At 43.2% G+C, this 21,406-nt stretch overlaps 1 protein-coding gene across 1 annotated transcript; it reads right to left on the reverse strand.

The window, feature by feature from the left end:
• Positions 1–757: 757 nt before the first annotated feature.
• On the reverse strand, positions 758–19,646 carry LOC106641080 (carboxyl-terminal PDZ ligand of neuronal nitric oxide synthase protein). Its single transcript, XM_089592112.1, has 11 exons — positions 19,395–19,646; positions 15,666–15,737; positions 15,393–15,482; positions 14,806–14,997; positions 7,921–8,245; positions 4,672–4,811; positions 3,972–4,142; positions 3,371–3,539; positions 2,881–2,885; positions 1,275–1,544; positions 758–1,183 (listed from the first exon to the last, which is right to left on the reverse strand). Exons 1-11 carry the CDS (start codon positions 19,500–19,502, stop codon positions 821–823), a joined length of 1,905 nt encoding a protein of 634 aa, XP_089448238.1. The 5' UTR covers positions 19,503–19,646; the 3' UTR covers positions 758–820.
• Positions 19,647–21,406: the final 1,760 nt, after the last annotated feature.

A 21,406-nucleotide genomic window follows, 5' to 3' on the forward strand; every position in this document is an offset into this window, starting at 1 on the left:
TTGTTTCAAATTTGTATTTTGTTGTTAAAACTTTGTCCAACATGATAATATATAGTTTTTCTCCTCGCAGAGTATAACTAAGCATGTATATGCATACAATTGTCGTGGCGCGTTTTATTTTTTACATCCACTGCAACACCTATACTTTCACGTGTGCAGTAATGAAGTTAACAAGAACAACAACAACAGTAGTAGTAGTATTCATCATCATCATCATCTTTGGCAACAACCCTTACGTCCATTTAATTAGTCGTCGTATAAAATTCCTTCATCGAACTATGTATAGGATACCGCATGTACAAAGAGTACATTGTGTTTAATACCCGTAACAATCAATTGCTCATAAATTACATTGCTTTGTCTAAATTAATGTTTAAATGCTTGTTTTTTTATTACTTTTGTTCGCACTTTTGTTGGATGTTCAATTGTCCCCTGGAGTAAAATCAAACATACAACGTGAACTCGGCGAAAACTCTACAAGCAAAATTACACCGCTCCCATCATTTTTGTTTTTTTTTGTTTGGCCTTTTTATTATTATCACCGTTCATCATTACTCCTATAGATCTCCCACTGCGCTTCTATTACACGTTAACGTATACGCATAGGAATCGAAGAAAAACAAGTACACGTTTCTTCCGTATATTTAAAAATATATAGTTATTTCCACTCGCAGCATCTCGTACTATCGATCAAGTGGGTGATGGTGTACGAAAACACGCTCGATCAAAAACTAAACGTTTCCACTAAAAAAAAAAAAAAAAAAAAAAATCCACCGCCCAGCGCTCACACGCTCAAGTACCAGCAGCGATCCAGGCTGGGTCATTGGCTGTTGCGGCGTCGTATAGCCGGCCCGGGCAGCTCGGGCAGCTCGTCGTCCCTCTCCGACAGGCCGCTCTCGTCCTCCTCCTCCTCCGCGCAGAGACCGTTATTCGGCTCCGTCAACAGAATCACCGGCGGCTCGGGGTAGACCGCAGCCTCCGTCTGCACCGCTTCCTCCCGGTAACTCCGCGCGTCCGGCGGAGCTGGTAAGGGCTCGATAAAGGACACTTCCTTGGGGCTAGCCGTGCCGCGGTGAGGACGGTCCAGGGAGCGGGAGCGCTGCTGCTGGAACGCCGGCCGAAGGTGGGGCCGCGAGGACGGCCGGGGCAAGGTGGACGGCGACAGGGGAGGCAGCGTTGGGCGCTGAAATCAATCGACAATTTTTCATTTGCAATGTGAGTTTCTTTTTTTTCTTTTTTTTTTTTTCTTCCAGACTACCAGAGTTTCAACTTACGGCTCGTCCAGTTGGCGGTAGACCGAGTCCAGGGCCCGGGAGGTGGTGCGGAGGGGCGAGCTGTGGCGCGGCGGCGGCGTAGGTCGAGTTGCCCACGGCCAACCGGACGTTGTCCCAGAGCTGGGCCTGGTAGCGCAGCTCGTCGGCGTAGTTGAGCAAACTGTTGGCGTATCCGTAGGCGCTGGGAGGTGGTTGATGGTGGTAGTACGGGTACGCCGAACAGACGGGATTGCAGTGCTGCGCTGTATCCCACGTTGACGCTGGATTGCACTGCGTTTCGGAACATTGTAATTTCTTTTTTTTTTTTTTTTTTTTCATGGAAGGGTTTATGCATTAGTAGATAGATTTTTTTCATTATTACCTAACACTCGTTGGTGGCGCAAACTCCAAAATCACGTGGCGGAAAGACCTGTTAGAGGCAATGCACACACATACACACATATTGTCATACAGCAGCTGTTTAATTAGTAACATGGCGGTTATTGGATATTTGTTTTTTTTTTTTTTTTGGTTCGGTGAATTCGTTATTGGTAAGCTCGATGTACTCTACTCAGGCACAAAAACTAGGGTTTTTCGGAGCGATGCTGATTTTTCGCAAGCTTCGATTTGCGCTTTAAGAAAAAAAATCACATCATGGATCAATCATTGACAAGGTCATGGAAATTCGTTGCAAGCATAGTGAGAGGGTTGTCAGTGTTGAATAATGGCGTAAAAAATAACGGTAGGCAAAATCAAAAGAAAAACGTGGGTGGTTTTTATAAAAAAAAGTTTTTTGTTTTTCGTTTATTTGAAATACCACTAAAAACACAATTGACGTACATGCTTGTTTGTGTGTTTAACGTATAAAAAAAAATTATACAAAATCAATGTCGCAGTAGGTATAAATGTATACATCTAAACGTGAACTGAGAGAGCACGTCAGTCGATTCAAGGATCATATAAATAAAAATAATGTAAAAAAAAAAAATAATAATAAATAAAGTGCCAACACACGACTACACGAAAACTGTGGTAGTCATACGAAAAAATAAATTTCTAGCTCCAAATTAATACGCAAGCTATCAAAAATGTGAATTGGTTTTTAGGAACACATTGATTCGACCCCGAGAGAAATGAATGATTAACTTAAAATATACAAAATAGAGACGCGCATACATGTCTCACGCGTACGAAAGACTATACATTTAATTTTTTTTTTTATTTATTGAAAACGATAGCTCGTCTTTCGCTGTATGTACAAGTAATCTTACAAAAATTGCATTTTTCGTAAAATATCCCACAACTACGGGGCTAAATTAACAGCTACATCATGCCGTTTCGTCGCATCACACATCAATTATTACTTAAGTACTTTTTGAACTAGACGTTAATAATAATAATAATAATAATGATAATCCATCGTTACACTTAAAATACTTAAATTAGCTATCTATATGCATAACTACGTAAACACTAAGTACACTAACCGATCTCTCTTTTTTTGTTCTTCCTCTCAAAGGCTTTTGATTCATTCGAGCGCGTGCAATGATTCACCTGTAAATTTGATAAAAAATTCGGGAATCATCGATACGCGCCCGAGTATATGAAATCCATTTGTTTCACTTACACCACCTATTGAGATATTCGTTTCGGTAACAAAAACAAATTCTCAATAAGCTCCTCACGCGCACTCCAACTATACAAATTATCGAGAGAGCGCGCGTATACAAAGTACTCAGTCGTCCGCATACAATCCACATGCATCATCGTACATGCCGTTTGATTAATCTCCGGCTTTCCATCAAACGATGTATCGATTATTAAAAGTATACTCTGAATACTTTGTAAGTTAAATACAACATCGAGAACACACACACACACACACACACTTTAAAAGTGAAAATAACATCAACAGGCGTCGGACAAACAAACGGCAATGCGTCTCATTTTCGTGTAGGGTCGAAAGCACATTCGGCGAGAAAAAAAAGAGAAAAAAAGCCACACAGGACGAAACAAAGTGTGGGGGAAAAAAAAGCACAAATCACGAAAAAAAAAAAAAAAAAATTACAAACGAACATCGATGGCGTTGGTCAACGACGAGCAGTGTCAAGGAATGCGATAGAGGGTTACCTGGCCTAGATCGCCGGTGCCCTGGGCTGGACTCGTCGGTGTCGGGCTACTTGCGACGCCGCCGGCCGATCGCTCGTGTTCCCGCAAGTGGCTCACCAGCGCCCCTATGTGCTCCAGCAGCTCTTTGTTCTGGACGAGCAGCTGGTGCGTCCGCGCCTGCAAAACATTAAATGCCCCTTGTAGCTTTGTTTTTTCGAGTTACCGAGACAATTTTATTTGTCCGGACAAATTTTTCCCCCAACAAAAATAATAATGCATCATTATACACCGTGAAACAATAATTTAAACATTCGTTTGAATACTTTGTGATGAATTTTATTCTTTGAAAATGTTTTTGCTAGATATGTTTTTGTCTGCCTCGCGCGTGGTAATGGAAATGAAATTTTCCAACAAAAATAAATAAATTACACTTTGGATAATGCTTAAAAATTTATAAAATGATCCAAGTCTTCTGAGGTAGATTTTAGTTTCCAGCTGCTGTTTCATCCATTTTTCGCAAATCGTCACCATCACCCGTTACACTATAGCTTACATCATACACGAAAAAAAAAAAAAAAAAAAAAAAAAAAAATCAAAGCGTCAACCAACCTGTGCCTCGACGCGAGCCGCGGTCTCTGCGGCTAGCTGATCCTGGAGTAGCCTCGCGTGGGCCATGGCCGCTCGAGTCTGTTGGCTCTGCTGTTCGAGTCGCTCGCGCAGCAGCTGGACCTCGTGTTTCAGGGCGGTCAGTTCCGCGCTGTTCATCACGTGCTCGCCGATCTGTGGTGGTGGAAAAATACATCGCTCATTGGATTATTACACGTATAATTTACACGCCGATTTTGCCGATTTTTTCGCTCGCGTTCCGCTCATTACGTTCCCAACATACTTTATATGAGATTAAACAAAGAAAAAACAGAGCGCATATTTCAAACACCCACGTTTTCCGGGAACGTCTAATATTAACGTCACAGCCGTATGAACTGGATATTGAAAAAATATTCCCCTCCCCCCATTAGAGCGACGACTTCGAAAAGCAGCTCGACCGCGAAATGTTATGACAAGCGCTTCTTTCTCCCCGAATGTGTACATGTACAATACATGTAAGTGTAAACGTCAAAGAAGACGCGTCTCGGATTTCGAGAAGCTTAAATATATATTATATGCTGTAGCATATAAGTCGACGACACAACCGATGGTGCTCCCATTGCTTCCCCGAACCGTGGTATTATTAGAACCACCTACATATATGTGTATATAAGTGTAGCGCCATTATGCGCTGCTTATCGGGTGGTACAGGTATACTTACGAGGGGCGATTGTCCGATGAGAGTGTTTGTCGTGTCGGCCGGCGAAGACGTCACCACGACGTCGCCGTGATGGGAGCGTATTTGCGGACACGGCTGGTCCAGGATCGACTCGTCCACGCTGTCGCCCAGCAGCGATATGTCTGGGGAACGGGAACAAACAAACAAACAAACAAATATGTCATAAATACGTAAAATCAAGTGGCACGGGGTCGATGTGTAAAAGGAAGCATGTATATACATAGCTTTGCTGCAGCTGGAGGGGGTCCTTAAATTTTTTGACGAGCAAAAAAGGGGACGGGGTGCGGGAAATGATCGCTGGATGGAGAGGGCGTCGCTGAAACTTTGGAATGAAAAAAGTTATAGCCTCGGTGCGACGAGCGCGAAAAAACCTACAGTTCGATCTTGAACTTGCGATAAAAGGCATCTCGTATAAATAGGCACCTACGTAATTGTTACCATGCAATGTTTGACATCGATTTGGGTATACGCTTTCGCGTACGATTTATGTTAATCGTTCCTTTATACCTCCTCGTAACTTTCAACTAGCCGCCCTCATTGTACCATTTTTGCACTCGGAAAAAAAAGGTGTCTCGATAAAGGTACAGACAAGCGCGAACATTCAACGATACGTGGTGGAAAGACAAATTGGGTGATAAAAAAAATATCGATTTCTTTTCGATCGAGCACAAATCAAAGTAACATGTTACATATACGCATAGATACCAGAGCCCGTGCGTTTTAATCAAAGGAACATTCCCATTTATACAACGATAGGATCTCCGCCTCAACTCCCTGCGCTGCAACCGTATATAATATACCATACATGCTGTGAAGGTATAAGGTACAATATGTATACACATTATATAATATATACCGTATACGAAGAAACTGCTAAATTATTTATGACACCGAGCGCATCCGTATACGTATTATAAATCCCAGCGCATGCATTTCCAATTCTTCTTCTCCTCCTATCCTACATCGTTTTCTTTGTCTTTCGCGTGTAGGTATATATGGTTGTGCATGTATGCACACCAGGACAATTGACAAATCGATGCGCATTTCGCCTGCCAGCACTTCTATACCTCCTACCTGATAATATATACGTATGTGCTTTATATTGATAAATCGTGTGTGCAATATACATATGTATATGCTGCAAGCCGGAACGATGCAAAAGAATAAGGAAAATATTGTAAAATCGAGATACAGGCGCATCCACCCACTCTCTCGGCAACTCGATATTATTTTCACCACACGATTTATTTGGCTTACCGATCGCGCGCGTAAATCGTTCGAGCAATCACTCTTTTTTTTTCAGAGGCCATTCATTTTGATGTACGTATGTGCAACAAATAGATGGACGTTGCACAAGTGTGCATAACAGCTCGGGTAACGGCTCTCTCCTTCTGCGGGGTGTGAGTTTCCTGTGCGTGATGCGCGTGTTGTCCCCTCGCGGCTACTGATCTAACCGGGAATTTAGAGTAAACCTTGGTTTTGCCTGCAGTTATCGATTGATCTACATGTATGCAATACACATGACAGTTAACACCGGTATAATGGATTATGATGACTTGTGACGATTGAAAACGCGGAGGGTTACGAGGGAAGAGAAAAGGAAATATTTCACACGAATATCACGGTGTAACGGGTACGCCGATGGCGCATAATGTAACACACCTGTCATTTACTCGTTTGACGAAAGAAAAAAGAGTGGCTTTCCATCGTTTGAAGCTACACAGACGCGCGAGGACAGAATTGCCCCCCCACGATTATTTCATACAGGCAGCAACCTATGACCTACACAATCCCATATCAGCAATCACGTGCACAATGCACCGACGATCAAACCTCGGCTTTCCCAGCGTCGTCAAGGGTACATCAAAATAATGAAAAAAGAAAAACCCGAAACGATGTATCCTCATATTCGCATATCGTCCCGATGATCGTGTCGCCGAGGCGCATTTCACGTGCACTCGACACACGTTTTCTCACGGGATACGTGACGCGGAAACGAGCGCGCAAGGAGGAACGATTTCATCCCATTACACTCCCTCACCCTCTCTCTCTCCGTCCACACACAAAGGCGGACAATATAAATACACGATTCTCCGGCTACGTAGCCCCAAGGCTCCGTTGCACAGAGCCCAGATGCAGATAGCCGGGGAATGCATAATTAATCGGCCGGCCGATCATCGGCCCTAAATATACGTGTGTACGTGCACAACGGGGAGAGATGATGGATAAAATGCACGAAAGATCGCATTTTCTGTTGTCACGTGTGTACGGGTACGGTGCAAAAGGAGGGTATAACATATGGAATCGGCCAGATACGCGATTAATGCCACTGGCAAAGATACATTTGTCTTTTTTTTTTTTTCTTTTCAAATCAAAAACGCGGAAACTCACCTATAAATGTGTAAGTAAATCCGTTAAAAGCGCATCGACAAATTCGAGGTGCATAAATCTACGCGCGATGCGTGTATCGGCCAATTAAAATTATTCAACGAACCGATCTTTTTACACTATATTATATAATCACGAGGAAAACGAGTAAACAGTCCTCCCCTCACTTAATTTATGTGTACAATAATTATTCTTCAAATTGTAATCCAATGAGCCCAAAAGGGAGTAGGTGAGTACCTATATACTTATTAATTGGGTGAATCGAAAATTAAATACTCCCACCGGATACTCAACACAGAATGAGATAAACGCGTTCCCGAAGCTATACACCGGATAACTAGTTTGAATTCCAGTGCGGCCAGATATATATATATATATATATATATATAAAGAGGTACACCGTGTGTGTGTGTACGAGCGCGGAATGCAGCATAAGGAAGCTGCTTGTATAGCCGTCGCATCAGCAGTTTGGACTCCAGAAGCCCAGGACTCTCGGCACTGCGGTAAGACAGTTGGTGTGGCCTACTTGCACCCTGAACTGTGTTTTTTTTTTTTTTTTCCAAGCAATTGCGAAAATTGCCAATTTTTCGCCCAATCGCACGTGTACGTATACATGTATGGTTGTAAAAAAAAAAAAAAAAATCAGCTTCGTCGAGGCCTCTTTGGCCAAGAATTTGTACCCAAATCGATGATTTTTTTTTCACCCGGAAGACCTGAGGAGGGAGGGGGAGGGGAGCCGTCATACACCCGAGAAAAGGAGGAAGCAAACTTTCCCACAGCCTCGAAGGAGGGAAAAGAAAACAGGGACAAAGCCTTTGGCCTGCAACAACAACAACAACCGACCTTTGTGCACCGAGGAGGGCGAGGACTGCCGGTTATTGTGCCGATGCTGGCGCAGACAAGCGAACTCGTCCTCGTAATCGTCCTCCCCGTCCTCGTGGTCGCGCGAGTCCCGCCGTTGGCGACGATTCTCCCTCGAGGTAGCGTCGCTGTTCGCGTCCCTCTCCGAATTGTTGCACTGGCTGTTCTCGTCCTCCTCCTCGTCGTTTATGCTGTTGTTGTTGTTGTTGTTGTTGTTTTTTCCACCGCTGGCCGGGTTGGTCAAGCTTAGTTTATGGCACACCTCGAAAGCCTGGCCGACCGTCCTCACGACTCGCATCGCCTGGCTCTGCAATTTGTTAAACAAAACACACACACACACACACACGTGTGATACATTATACATGTTATGTTTTTGTTGAAACTAAAAACGAGATTAGTTGGTAGATTCGGTGTATCCTATTATATCATCCATTACAATTTCGCACACTACATGTACATCATCTCATAGCTTGTAAATTGTTGAGTTTTATACGGCTCGTTTTGTAGCCTTTGGGGGTAAGAGATGTGTGGGTGTGATTTTTCAAAAGGGTCAAAGAAAAAAATCAACGCTACAGTATATAATATGGAGTCAAACAGAGCGCGAAAACTGTTTAGTATTTACGCAACGAAGGTAATTGTAAACTCAAGAAGGATTTGTCGAAATGAGCGTCAATTTTCACAGTTACAGATCCTATAACTGTGAAAATCTGTATGGATCTTTTCAAAATACCCGCAATTTTCACGGTAATTACAATATCCGTTGTATATAAATGTAGGGGTCTCGGTGTTATCGGACGTGGTGCGAGAAAAAAAAAGAAAAGCAATACGGAACGCGATGGTGTGGCAATTATGAAAATTATATCGAGCGGAAAACCCGTTGCCCGTCCGTCGTCGGAACAAAAAGACCGCGGGCACGGCCCCCTAGCGCCATCGCCTCCTGGAAACTGGGCGAGTTACCTCACCCTATGTAGATCCAACTTCTGCTTCCTCCTCTTTTGTTCACTTCTTTTAACGACTTACCGACCAAAGTTAGCAAATGTCTTTCCGAGAAATGGAGTTGTAAAAAAAAAAAAAAAACAACAACAACAAAAGGAGTAAGGGGAAAAAGGTGGAGCGAGGAAATCACGTGTATCCACATGTACATAGTGTACAGGTTGTGGCTGGGAGTCGATGCGCGTGTAATGTACGGACGAAGTAACAATAAAAAAAAAAATGTACACATAATACATCGATCACAGAAGTATAGGTAGTTTTCGAGACACGCAAAGATATACACTCAGCAATGGTACTTACAGAACGTGTTTTTGGATTATGTATATTGTGACTCTATTTTTTTTAAACGCTTAGTGGTCACATTGCAGTGAGACGTCATCGCGGTAATTAAATAATTAGCGTATACAGCTCCATTGTCCCGCCGAGCGATGCATCAACGTCACAAGCGCGTACAATACACACAATAAAAATGATCATCGAGCTCGCGCGTAATGAATATCTACTGTACTGTACACACGAGCACGGTAAAACAAAGGAAAACGTACACACGCACACTCGGAGAAAGAAGTAAAAAAAAATCAAAATTACAACGCTAAATTGAGTTAGACATATATAGCCACTGTTGTTACGGGGGATGGGGGGGGGGTAAACCAAACACACCCGGACGGTCGTGCACAATATTGTACCTCGAGCTCCTCGAGGTCGCGCGAGCGCAGCTTCCGCGGCTCCTGGCGGTCGTCGGGCTTTGCCGGTGGCTGTAGGCTCTTGGAGCGCGCGGGCTTGGGACTGCTCCTGCCGCGTCCCATGAGCGACACGCGCCTGAAGCCCAGGAAGCCCATGATCTCGGGCTCCTTGAACGAGAACTTTTTCCGGCCCTTGGGCGTCTCTACCACCGACACGCCCTCGGTGACCCCCGACTCGGCCGCGGGACTCGCGCTCCGGCCCCTGCTTCGCAGCATCCTCGACACCACTTTTTTTTTCACCACGCAATATACTCCGATGGTTTATGTCTCCTGGGTTTTTCACTCTCTCATTCTCCGCTTTACCCCGCCGATCCGTCCCGCTGAGATTTTAACACGAAAAATGCTCCAACGCCGCGTTTTTTCTCGCGTGCCGTGACGCCTCCCCCGACCTAAAATAGCATCCATAATCACCCGCGACAACCGTATATCCGCATGGACCAGCTAACTATATCTATCCGGGAGCACCGCCCGAAATTCGCGTTAAAATTAAACGCGTTTACATACACGTAGGTGTTGTACAATTTCATAATTGAGCTTTTTCCGCAGTTGTATATACAAATAAACGCGGCGTCTGGCGAAATTACTTTTCCGTCGGGCCGTGCATGTACGATCTGTTCTACCCCGCGCCGGCAGGGAGTTTTCCTCCCTCGAAGGTAGTTTTTGAATTTCCGAGGTTAGACTTATTTAAATTCCAAGCGCTACCAACACCACGATCCTAAGGTTTTGCTCTTTTATTTTTCCGTATAAAGTAATGGTAACTGGGTCGCTTTGAATTTATATAGTATTGTATGGAATACGCGATTGTTAATAATATCGTCGCTAGTGTCGACAAAAAGTTATCTAGAGCTTTGGATGCCCTGTGTAAGTGTAGGAGTACCGAGTAATACGGAGGGAAAGTTGAGTCCGTGTGTGGTACCACAAATAATAGTACACGAGTAAGTACATGAACCATTAATAAACGCAATTGTCACGGTCGAGTTTTTCGTTTAGCGACGCTCAAGTAAGTATTCCTATACTATACGGATGTTTTCGCGATTAGCTGACTGGCTTGGGCAACTGTCTCACAAACATTTATGTCTTTATGTCGTACCTGTACTTATACCACGCTACTTTTCAATTTACGATGAAGTGAAAAAATACCGCTCGATACTACTCGAAAAAACAGTAGCGACGTTGTTGATAATGAACTTCCCGTCATTAAAACGCACAAGTATCTAGGTATATCACATGAATAAAGGTACAAGAGGAGCTAAGTAGAAACGGCACATTTAGGTATATTTAAAAGCACGTGTATACAACACAGCGAACGGTAACTCACTGGGTCTTGACAGTAACGAGACAAGACGCGGATCACCGAGATGAACATATATATTATGTGCGCCAGATTTACCTGTCCTCCAAAGGGTCCGCATATTGTTACGAAAAAAAATAAGCAATAAATTTACGGCATCACCTCCCCACGTGTGATGAATCACGTAAACGTACGACTTTGAAGTTAATAACGCATTGTACCAATAACCGGGGGCTAAATAGTAAAAAACGTAACGTTGCTATACAAAGAGCATCGTGGCAATTGCAAAAATTATACATACACCTTATATACATAATACCTGGTTTTAATGACACTACAATTTAGATATATCCATAGTTATATGTATATTATACGCGGTACTGCTATAATTATATAAAAGAGTCTCGTTCGGAGACAGGGAGAGAGAGACGTCCGGCACGTACGTTAGCGCGTAAAAAAAAAAAAAAAAAAAAAAGCAGCAGAAGCTGAACTCCCGTTTTTTTCTCTCGAGGCGACGAGACGAGAAGGTGACGCACCGCACACTTCGAGTTTAACTAGTTGGTTTTTTTTTCATTTCTCCCCCTTTCTTCCTTTTTCACTTGCTCACCGCACTATAAGTACCTGATGGTGCACACTCGCGCCGCGTGACACTGCACTATCGACCTCCTTTGCCTCGGACGCGCGTCGAGGTCCACACGGTTAAAAGGCCATTACTCGCCGGTCGCGCAAAAAAAAAGCTGTAGGCATCGGCAAGTATACCGATGCATGGGAACACGCAAGATGCAAAACTCGCGGTTAGCCGGTCGGGGTTACACTGTCCGCGGGACGTGCTTCCGGGATTTTTCTCGGCCCTCCCTTCCTCCCGCGCTCGAAGCCCCAGGGTTTATTTATAATTTGGAACACCGTCCTCTCTCTTGCGCTGCGGCTCTTGAGGAGAGAGAAAGAGGGGCTGCTGTCAAGCTTTTCGTATATCTCACTTACTCGCTTTTTGCCTGATGCCTATTAGGTGCCCGGTCGGGGACCTTTAACGGGGCATTTTTTCCGTGTTATCATTGTGATGCAGTACGTTGTAACTTCTTAAATTTAAAATTCAACTCTCATGCGATTAAAATTTCACGCAAGCGTTCAATTTAAATGGTGTATTCCGCGTTTCAAGCTCCAAAGCAATGTGGCCCCTTTCGTTAAAACGACCAATGGTATACATCCGCAAAATAAGCAAAAGCAACCCACCTTTCATACTCGCATCGAATTATCCCCAAACGCGTAGAGTAACCCGCAAAATTTACCTATTAACGAGAGACGAGCTGCGTAACTTGAACCGTATATTGTATACGCTCGCAATATAGTTTTATTGTATTGTAATATACACTCTCGCGCAGCAGCTTCTCATTAAAATTTCACTAGGGCCCTTACTGGCAATGCACGTGACCGTACATCAGTGAAAAGTAATTAAACTCCATACTTGCATGCACCACCTCTCGCCCGTGCGTTTAATTTCAATTTCCTCTCTCTCTCGTCTTGATTTTCCCGTCAAACCATGACTAACTTAACTATACAAACCTTTGGAGCTACGGACGTCAGCTAAAGAACTCGTATACATAGAGGATACACGTCATTTAGTTTGATCGTCCGTCAAGCTTTACGGAAAATCTTCGCAAAGAAATCCGGGTTTGGCCCGTTTCGGGAGGAGTGCGCGTATAATTATATCAACTTGTGTTTATTGAATTCTAAAATGTATAGTTGATTTCCATAGGACGACTATCACGTGCTGGTTTGCGTAAAGTCATCGCGGCTGATTGGATGTTGCACAAGTTGGGGTGGCGAATCGATAATGATTTAAATACGTTCTCGCCTTTTAAAAAAAAAAAAAAAAAATGGTAATTTTTACCAATGTAGCTTTTGACTTATTTTCCAAAACAAATGACACACTTTGAATATATAGGTATACCCATACAGTCTCGAAACACCAAGGCACGCCTCGTCACTCCTACAATAGTACCTACTTTAGGCCTGTACATCAGAGTATTAGGCGCATATATATATATTACATGTCCACAACGATCCTAAACAAGCGCTTGCAACGCACTTCTAAGTAAAAATTATCCATCTTCTCTCGCAACAACCGTGCGATTAGAGAGAGAGAGAGAGAGAGAGAGAAAGAAACGCAAGAAGTCTAACGACGACATCCAGTCTCCGATGCACAACCACCTACGTTGTAAACGTATAAATTTTTTCACCCAGATAAAAGGAACGAAATAAGTACCGGATAAATTGTAAATTCGCGCCTGCATTGTTTTGAAGCTCTCCTAAGCGCACGATACCATACACGCCGTGGCTGCCAATGGGCGATATAATTCCCCCGGGAGAGGAGGCATTGTTCCACCTTTAAATTGAACACTCTATTCATATATATTTTTTTTTTTTTTTTTTTTTTCTTCCAACATTTCGATACCGTAAATTTACCCACGCCAAGGCGTGCATTACAACAACCTGTACATCCAAGGATTTACTTTTCGAGAAAAACACGCTTTTCGCGATTCCTCCCTTTTTTCCAGCTCTCCTCCACGCCGTATAACAAACATATACATATGGGCATCCACACACAGACGTACGTACCCAACGCCCCACAATTTCACGAGACGAGAGTTTTTCTTTTCCATTGTTATCCCCGATAGTTGCAGCGAGAGTAGCTTCTCTCGTAAATCACACCGCGACCGGTAACCTCGTTACCATATATCTTTTATAGCCCAGAAACTAGCGCGCGAACAGTTTTCCGAACACGCGCATATACGATCTTGGATAATAACCCAAATAACGAATACCCCCCCATGTAGGAGGGCCATTAATCAACTAGTGTATGTACACACTGGGTTACACGTCACCATAAACTTCGATAAATCAATTGGCCCGGTCAAATGGGGGGGGGGGGGTGGGACACAAATATAATTGCACCCGTGTATATATTTTACGTTGGTCCGAGCGTATCGAGCTTTCGGCGAGCTTGCGGGCCACCTACCATCCCATCTTACGAAGAAAAAAAGGAAAAAAAAATAGCCAAACGATCAAACAGATCGGAGCGTAGGTATATGAGTATTATATTGGCAAAAGGTATAGGTCGTCGCGACGAGACTGTTTGCTCGCGGTGGCTCTCTACCTCTCGAGTCTTGAGTGTATACGTGTCCCGGTAACGCGCGCGCGTGGGAGAGCATAGTGCCATTTATTTATAGAGAGATAAAAACAGCGGAGAGGGGCCAGAGATATTTGGCCGGCGCGTATCGTACAAATATATATGCCGTGCTCAAACGGCCCGGCTGATAAGCGTTACCTCGTCTCTCGAGAAAGGGTAAAGGCTACTCCTCGGGTCGAGTGGAAAATTGGAAACACGTCCACGCTGTGTTGGGGTGCAAGTATTTTTTTTTTTTTTTTTTTTTTTTTCGACAAAACAATTCTTATCGCGAGTTACGCTTGAGCATACACATGGGACGCTTTTTCCATTTGTCCACCTGTACATACAGGGTTTATTGGTGATGGTAATAGGTTTCTTTTGGCCAAGCGCCACCGGCCCGAGTGTGGCATAATGTATTATTTTTGCCGCAGTGCGCCGTCCTCCTCGATCGGTTGGATATTATACGTGTAGCATGAGCAGCGAAACGGGACCGCGTGTAAATTGTTTCGCGGCCAATTAGCCGCTCGTTAACATCAATGTATCACAAGGTGCAACTAAAACCGCTCGGTTAATCGACTCTCTAATCCCGCTTGCGAGCCCAAAGGAGATAAATTGTGCAAATCATCGCAACAAGGGGTGGAATGGCTTGTAAATGTTGTTATGAAGGTGCTCACCTTTTTGCTGGATTTGAAAACGTTGCACCTGAAGGAGTTGCCGGTGCCATCGCGCGCTATGTAGCTGAATATCTTGAGATCGTGGCTGTCGTGCGACACGTAAAATATCCTGTAGATCGGGTGGTGCATCAGCGCGAGTTTGCTGTCGTCGAGCCACTGGTGTTGCTTTTTCCTCCTCTGCAAAATTGGAAACTAAAAGTTTGCCCGGTTAGTCGATAGTTTGGCCATTTGTCCCTTGTTCGAGTCTTATCGTTGCTGAAATCGTTGTTGGAGGGAAAAAAAAAAAAAAAAAAAAAGGGAAGTTGACAGATCTTGAACATTTAGACATTTTGCAAGCAAGCCGAGCGCCAAAGATCGCAGGATTACATTGTTTGCAAGGAAACGTCCATCGAATAGAGAAACAAAACGGGAGTTATTGGAGGAAAAAAATAGAGTTACATTCGGGAGACAAAAGTTTTTTGGAGTAACGTTTGAAATCGTCCAAAAAAAGTGCAATGAGAATGGGAACTATCGATACACCTGTAATGTGTGCATGGTGAATAATATCCTTGTTTGAACCGCCCCACGTATAATATGTACGTACGTACCTTTTTCTTCCTCAGCGTGACCTTCAGACCGTCGACGGAGACCTCGAGCGTCACTTTCTTCTTCTTGATCCCCTTGGCCTTGAACTCGTACTGCAAAAGGAGTCGGATCGCTTAGAGCTCACATATACACGTATAGAAGCAAAACAGCCGATCGCTATCGGCTCTCGGCGGTGAAAACTTGTTTTTGCACGCTACGACCGCGCGCGCGTGTGTGTGCTAATATGTACACGTATACGATCATATAATATATATGCACATGTGGTGTATACTCACGCGGATCCGCCGCATCGCCGCCACGATCTCCATTCGGCTGGTGGGTCGCGGCACCTCCATCGAACCAATGAACTGCAAATGTCAATGATGTATGAGCTTGAATGAACGAATTTCGAAGCGAATTGTTGAATTTCACGAGATTTCGATAACTCGTCATCGCGGAGACGGACGAAAAAATGGTCCTTTACAGGAGAAATGTTGCCCGCCTCCGTAGCGCGTATCTTATATACGTGGACATTTAATATAACGGCCCCGAAGGCATTAGATATCAAATCAAGTATATATATATATGAAATATGTAGTCTCGCACGTAGTTCAATGTCGGATTGTACTCACTGGAAAAGGGGGTCATTGAAACATCATACGCGGAGATATGAATCTATACATTTTTATTTATTATTTTTTTTTTTCACCCGAGAGCAAAGGAACCGACCGGCGGCGGGGATCCTTTTTTTTCCTTTTCGCGAATAAAAATACACGCGCGCGCTTCGGCGCGCCCGAGGCGAAACAATTAACGGCTTTCTATAATCAGCCCTCGGAGCGTTATATATATGTATGTATGTGTGTATATTGATCTCCTCTCATTTATTTATACATATATATTAATTATACTTGTACGTATTTTTCAAGTCCGCATTTATGTGTATTAATTATACGTACCCATACGTAACGAATAAATAATATCCGATTCTTTCTCGTTTCCCCCCCCCCCTTCTGTATGTATCCGATGTAGAGAGAAAAGGGTCAAAAAACTCTGTGTTAAAAGTACTTATATCTCGGAAGGGAGCAAAGAAAAGAAAATCCAATTCGTACAGTGCTGCGCGTACTTACCCGAGGAATGAAGAGAGAGAGAGAGAAGGGACGGTGCGTGCAGTGTGCACACTGCAGTACTTATATAAATGTCTGGCGAAGCAGACGTATAGGTATGTGCATCCGTGCACGATCCACTTCTCCGGGGGTCTATAGGTATATATTGTAGACGAGATAAGGCAGGGCGCGTAAGTATATAAAGACCGCGTTCATGGGCGACTCGGCCGCAGACGAAGAAGAGGAGAAGAGCCAGACTGCACGCGGCGCCGGACTCCTCTTCTTCGTCCGCAAATACGTTTTGTATAGGTGTATATATGGGGGTCAGGTCGTGAGTACTCATCGCGGTGCATGTATTGGAAGAAGGTGAAATTGCAAGGGAAGGAAATAACAATGGAGGGGGGGGGAGATACGAGTGCATTATTATATGTATCGACAAAGGAGCGAGGCGTATATGTATTATGTACCAATGGCTTGGGGGTTGCATGTGAAAGCGATTGGGGCATAATTTCGAGGGGGAAAAAAAAATTGTATGTTTCATTACGCGCCTACATCGGTTTAGTTTGTTATGATATGGGGTATATGTACAGGGAGGATGATTAATTCAGACCACCACCCCTAGTGTTGTTTTTTTTTTTTTTTTCCTTCTCGGGGGGGGGGGGGGGGTAAAATAAAAGCCATCCCAGCCCAATTGCACTGTATTTTCCAAGTGAACTTTTACGAGAGGGCCTTTTTCGTATGGTTCTCTGTATTTTTTGTTATTCCATATGCACCCGTGTCATTTCTAAGGGACACCAGACAACATTTTTCATTACACGATTTACTAGGGAGTGAAAGAAAAAAGCGTTTCATTCGCGGATATGGTGACGCGATAACGGAAATTATTACTAATTAATTACTAATTAATGTTATGCAAAAAGAAGGGGAGGACAAGTACATATAATTATGTATAAACAACTGCGCGTAAACTATATACCCCCATGAACAACCGAATAACGGGTTTCGTGAAAATATTTCTGCTTTTCTCTTTTTCCATTATTACTTTACAGTTAATGACGTAAAAAAACGTACACGTGTATAAATGGGAGCGTATATATTATACAATGCGCACGTATACACGTTACAATACACCTACATTTATGTACGATATCGCCTCGAGGGGAAAAAAGCCGGGGCGATAGATTCTTATCCCGTGCACATCTATAGATACGCGAGTGGTCTTACGTATATTTCGCATGGGATGTAATTTATAATATCAAGATTTGGCGGGTGTTCTATCTCTGGCACGCGCGCACGGGCAAACAAAAGGAGAGAGAGAGAGACAACATATATATTTGTATACAGGGATTGTGGGAAAAAAGGGGCACAGATGGACCATCCAGATCTTGGTGGGTTGTGTGAGAGAGAGAGGGAGAAAAAAAGGAAGTATAGATATTTCGGAAAGCATATAATACGTATACATGCAGTTGACTCACGTAGAAAGGAGCTGTCACGCGACGAAATAAAGGAGAGGAAGAGAAAGCGCAGATGTGCGAAATCGTCCCTTTCTTTTATTTTTTCATTTTCAAAAGACCTATACGAGCCCCCCCCCACCCCCTTTGTACTTATGACTAATACCTATGAGACACGTGACAAAAAAAGCTCTCCAATTATACAGAAAGCCGTATATAAGTATACACGGTCAAGAAAAGTTCTTTATTTCTTCTACGCGTAAGCTTGACGACGACACGTAACATATATATTATACACGTGTACTTACGTTATCGTGCGCAAGAAAATTAATTTCCTTTGGTCTTAGGCAGTTTTCCAAGCAGAGAACGCGCGTAAAACATGCACGTTGGCAAGTATATATATACATGTTTTGGCACGGGGAGAAGACAAACTCGGTCGGGGATACGGTAGCTGCCAAAACAGATGGGCACAAATCCTTTTGGCAACCAAAGGGATATATAAATGTATATATATATTGTCATCCCTCGATTTGTCAATAGCTGCAGGGGTAGCCCATGCGGGCGAGATAAGCCGTGATTGGGAAAAAAAGGGATGTAGGATGGGCCGTCTAGGTTTAGATGTGTGTGTATGTGCTGCCTCAAAGATTCGGGACTTATCGAGTACAAAAAAAAAAAAAAAAAAAAAAAAAAAAATAGAGTAAAAAACTAAATTAATTGCGTTTACGCCGGTGAGGGGGTGTAATGGGCAATATGCATTAAAACTCTTTTACGAGTCTTTTTATTAATTCATCAATAACTTGTTTTTCTCATAGTATCCGAGACGGTGTGCAATTGAATATCGATGTGACCGTGAACATATCTATACCTCGTTCCTCTACACCCATTTAGATGGATAAAATCTGCCTGTTTGTGCAAGTAGAAAAAGAAAAAAAAAAAAAAAAAAAAAAAAAAGAACAGATAGACATTCCACTGTGCGTCCATTGATTATATACATCCTTGAAGGGATTTTACGACTTTTTCACGTTTGCATATGGAGCTCCTACTAGCTATACACTTATTGGAATTTCTTTCTTGTGTGCGCGCGAGGAGAAGAGCTAGCGAATAATGAAATTTCGTTATTGGAATCGTTTCGCTAAAAAAATTTCTCAGCATAATCATGAAAAGCATTTATTTACGGATGGTTTCGATAACGCGATGATTCCACGCAGCTCAACGATTAACATTTTCTTTGGATACAGCATGTAAAACACCTTCGGACGATAAAAAAAAAAAAAACATCATCAAGACACGAGATGCTACGGAGATCAACGACCCCCAACCACGTGGCAGATTCTTTTATACGGTTATACTCTATGGATTCGACGTGAAAAAAAGAGAGAGACGACTTGGGACAATGGGGTGTAAGTATACGAGTTTGATACAATATTTTATAGGTAATATACATGTACGTGTGTGTGTGTGTTGTACGCACCTTGGCGTGGAAAACAATGCCCCGATGGAAGGCCTCCTCGCTGTGGAGCGGTATGCGCGTGTCGTTCTCGTCATTCTGCACGAGGTTGTACTGCTTCTTCGAGGGCATACTACAATACGCGCCTTACCGCTGCTTTGCTGTGTAACCACCAACTCCGCGGGTCTCCTCATCCGACCGCGTGGAACAGCCGAGGCACTGTATACTTTCTCTCCCTGTTTTCCGATGCAGTTTCTTGTACTGCTTCCGTAAGTACTTACTGCCACATGGAACAAAAAAAAAACAAAAAAGAGAAAAGTAGATAACGTTTAGTTGTCTTCTGACTGCTTGTGGCGATGGTGGTTTTTATGCTAAAGCCCTTCTCCTCCTCCTTCTTTTTTCTCTTTGTAGCCATAGAGCCGCGACCCCCTCTCGCAGGGAACGGGGATTTGGCCGTACGGGGGATGCGAAGGGGTTGGTTGAGCTTACGAGGTAGACTGTTTTTCTTTCATTCGTTTCTTACACGCGGTGGGCTAGAACTTGCCGATCCCCTTGTTTTTGCGTGACCGTAACAACCGGACTCGCCCCTTTTTTTTTTTTCTTCGTAACGAAATGTCGATAACACGGGGGACGAGGTGGAGAACAATGTTATTGTTCCATCCATAATGATTGAGTCACGACCGTATGGGTATGCTCGTATCATATATGAAGTGGGGTGGTAATACATGTAGGAGTCCGTTAGGTTTATCGGGAGTTTGATCGCGCTTTCTCTGCCAAAGACAACATGCGGGGGTCGATTGGACCCGAAAATGTAAACGGCCATTTTTTTATTTATTCAATTTTTTTTTAGTACCTATACCTTTCTTAAATTAGAACTTAAATTAGAAAGGAATCGGCAATAATTTATACAGATCCTTTTTACGATTTTCGTCGACTCATTACCGCACACCCCTCTCCTGCGTGGATTGATTTTTATGATTTTTTCACACGCACCGTAAATACACTCAAAATAACAGCACGCACACCTTGAATTTTCACCCTCCCCAGCATTTACTCCTCCTCGTCGCGAATGAGCAAAAAGAAAAGGTCCACCGCAGAAGCGGTAAACGTTAAATGAGAATCTAGCTCACCCCCGGTGAAAAAGTTGTGTACCACAATCGTTTGGCAGTGCTTTACGGGCGATGAAACAAAAAAAAAAAAAAAAAAAAAAAAAGTTTGCTCCTATGTCCAGCTAAAAATATATGAACGCTTTTTACGAAGCAACCTCTAGGACGTATACGTTACAACGCAGATAGCATCTTTGTGCGCGTAGGGTCTCTGCTTTATGAAGTATATATACCCCCCGGGAACGAATTTACAAATGAAGGCCCGTATATGCAGTCTTGGATTGTTGTGGCCGTAAATGATAATAACGGCGACGGTGAAAATCGTGTTTTACCACGGAGTCAAACAACTGCAGTTGGAAGACTTTGGCTAATGGTTCATTGACACTATCGTGACTGATGTACGTACATACATAATAGGGTATACGGCGAAGCTTTATTTCCTCGTTCGCCGACGCGAAGCCATTGTGGAGATTCCTTCGTGCTAACGTATCATATGTATAGTGTATCCACTGTATGATGTTCTCATACGCCCAATAATATAGTTTGCCCGCGTGCAATATCCTTTATATTAGAGAATGTATATATATTTTTTTTATTTCATTGTTCGATGATAATAAAAAAAAAGTTTTTCATTACTTGCTCGAGAAAAGAAAGAAGAAAATATTAATTCACCTGCAGATATTCAAAGTATGAGGCGAAGCAACGCTGTACCACAAATATATATACTATAATACGCGATAAAGAAAAACGAAAGCGAAAAATCTGGTGGCGAGCAAAAGCGAAAGTTAAGTTGGTTGCAAGAGGGTGGTGGAGTATAAGAAATGTACATAGGTGGTGCAGGACGAGATGGGGCCTAAAAGAGAAGAAGAAGAGCTAAGCTCGATTCCTGAAAGGGTTCCCCGGCTGAGAGATTCATTTTGTGTGAGCATC

Source organism: Copidosoma floridanum, unplaced genomic scaffold (genome assembly GCF_036245765.1).
Source record: "Copidosoma floridanum isolate Cflo_tuat_1 unplaced genomic scaffold, Cflo_Japanese_pri ptg000014l, whole genome shotgun sequence".
Lineage (NCBI taxonomy): Eukaryota > Metazoa > Arthropoda > Insecta > Hymenoptera > Encyrtidae > Copidosoma > Copidosoma floridanum.